The following is a 2,543-nucleotide window of genomic DNA, read 5'->3' as shown; positions in this document are numbered from 1 at the left end:
CCTCGACTCTTCTTCACTGTTGTTGCGTCTATCATTAAACTGAGAGACCGTGGAAGGGATGAAGAAAGCGGAAGAACCTGTTGATGAAGAAACTATAGACTGGTTGGGAAGGAAGACTTGACCCCTGTTGATGTTGAAGGACGACTGGGAAGGCAAAGATGACACTTGTTGCAGCAGGAGAGGGGCTGAGGGCTGTTGGACCTGTGATATAGGGAAGACTTGTGCCCTGGTTGGCACGATGGAAGGCTGGCGGACCTGAACTGGAGATAGAAGGGTAGGCTGACTTCTAGCAGGGGCAGAAGATGGCTGAGGAGCTGGAGATGCAGCCTGACTTCTGACAGGAGCAAGCGAAGTTTGTGGAACAGGAAGAGCAGCCTGATTTCTAGTTGGTGCAAGGATAGGTCTGGGAGCTGGTGCAGATAAGGCAGCCTGGCTTCTGTTTGGTACAGGGGAAAGCTGAGGAGCTTGTACAGGTAATACTGGAGCAGGCTGACTTCTACCAGGAACAGAAGAAAACTGGACAGGCTGTGTAGGACGGAAAACTGGATTTCTAGAAGGCACAGGCGAAAGCTGAGGAGCCTGAGCTGGAGAAACAGGGAATGGAGCCCGACTTCTAGAAGGAACGAGAGCAGGAGGAGACTGAGCAGCCAGTACAGGCCCTGTTGAAGCAGGAGCCGCTGGGAATCCATTAGATATGGGAGACAGTGGGTTTTGTAAAAGGAAGACAAAAGGTGTTGTGAAAGGTGAAGCTTGAGCAGCCTGTGCAGGAGCTGATGGGGAAGAAAGAGCAGCCTGGCCACCAGTAGGAACAGGCGCAAACTGAGCAGGTTGTGCAGGGGCTGATGGAGAAGAGAGAGCAGCCTGGCCACCAGTAGGAACAGGCGCAAACTGAGCAAGTTGTGCAGGGGCTGATGGAGAAGAGAGAGCAGCCTGGCCACCAGTAGGAACAGGCGCAAACTGAGCAAGTTGTGCAGGGGCTGATGGAGAAGAGAGAGCAGCCTGGCCACCAGTAGGAACAGGCGCAAATTGAGCAAGTTGTGCAGGGGCTGATGGAGAAGAGAGAGCAGCCTTGCCACTAACAGGGGCAGACGCCTGTACTGGAAGACTGGGAGGTGGAAGGGGTGACTGACTTCTTCCTGGAGCAGCAGAAGCCTGCGAAGCCTGTGCAGGATCTAATGGAGAGGAAAGGCCAGCCTGGCCACCAATAGGAACAGGCACAAACTGAACAGGCTGTGCAGGAGCTGACGGAGAGGAGAGAGCAGCCTGGCCACCAGTAGCAACAGGGGCAGAAGCTTGTACTGGAAGACGAGGCGGTGGAAGGGGTGATTGATTTCTTGCTGGAGCAGCAGAAGCCTGCGGAGTCTGGGCAGATGTTGGAGAAGAAAGGGTAGCCTGGCCACTAGTAGGAGCAGGCGCAAACTGAGCAGGCTGTGCAGGAGCTGAAGGAGAGGAGAGAGCAGCCTGGCCACCAGTAGGAACAGGGGCAGACTGAAGAGGCTGAGCAACAGGGAAAGCAGGCTGGCTTCTGGCAGGAGCTGGGGCAGTGGCCAACTGAGGAATTGGCTGAAGTCTAGCAGGAGCAGAGGCCAACTGTGGGGCAGGGACAGCCTGCGGGAACTGTGCAAAGGCAGGGAAGGTAGGCTGAGGAGCTGATGTAGGGGTAAGAGAGGCAGGAGCAGCTTGTGTGGGAGATGACGAAGCAGGACGGGCAGCAGAATTTGGAGTTGTCAGGGGGGGCTGGGTAAGGAGGATAATTGGTCTGTTAAAAGGAGCAAGCTGAGGAGCAGGGGCAGGGGCGGGGGCAGGAGCAGGGGCGGGGGCAGGAGCAGGGGCGGGGGCAGGGGCAGGGGCAGGGGCAGGGGCAGGAGCAGGGACAGGGGCAGGAGCAGGGGAAAGAGCAGGAGCAGTAGCAGGAGCAGGGGCAATCTGAGGAGCAGGAGCAGGGGCAATCTGAGGAGCAGGAGCAGGAGCAGGGGCAATCTGAGGAGCAGGCTGGGGAGCAGGGGCAGGAGCAGGGGCAATCTGAGGAGCAGGCTGTGGAGCAGGAGCAGGAGCAGGGGCAATCTGAGGAGCAGGCTGTGGAGCAGAGACCTGAGGCTTCACGGCCTGGCCCCGGAAGCTGTAGGTGGGATGGAAGCCTGTGTTATCGCTGACGTAGTCGACGATCATGAGCCGCGTGTCCGGGTGCTGGACGTAGTAGCGACCGACGGTTTGCCCATCGGCCCGGCCCTCCTCCTGGTGCCCGAAGGCGACGGGGCGGTTCTGGGCGTCGAGCGAGTTAACGTCATACCCATAGGCGTAGGGCATGGGGACAGGGGCAGGGGCTACGGCAGGGGCAGAAGCCGGAGCTTGAGCAGCGGTCAAGGCAAATGCAGGGCCATTGGCTGGGGCAGGAGCTGGAGCGAGAGCCTGAGCTGGAGCAGGGGCAAGGGCAGGGACTTGAGCTGGAGCAGGGGCAAGGGCAGGGACTTGAGCAGGAGCAGGAGGAGGAACAAAGGCAGGGATTTGAGCAGGAGCAGGGGCAGGGGCAAAGGCAGGGAATT

At 58.7% G+C, this 2,543-nt stretch overlaps 1 protein-coding gene across 1 annotated transcript in view; it reads right to left on the bottom strand.

Annotated features, from left to right (window-relative positions):
• LOC119582283 (nascent polypeptide-associated complex subunit alpha, muscle-specific form-like) overlaps positions 1 to 2,445 on the bottom strand; it is a gene marked incomplete at its 5' end in the record, with an annotated part of 2,800 nt that extends 355 nt beyond the window's left edge. Inside the window, 1 exon segment of the mRNA XM_037930500.1 lies at positions 1 to 2,445. Coding sequence (XP_037786428.1) covers positions 1 to 2,307 — 2,307 coding nt within the window.
• Between the last annotated feature and the right edge of the window lie 98 nt (positions 2,446 to 2,543).

This window comes from Penaeus monodon, chromosome 15 (assembly GCF_015228065.2).
Source record: "Penaeus monodon isolate SGIC_2016 chromosome 15, NSTDA_Pmon_1, whole genome shotgun sequence".
Taxonomy (NCBI): domain Eukaryota; kingdom Metazoa; phylum Arthropoda; class Malacostraca; order Decapoda; family Penaeidae; genus Penaeus; species Penaeus monodon.
Note: the sequence above shows the minus strand (reverse complement) of the source record. Positions and strands in the feature narration are given on the sequence as shown.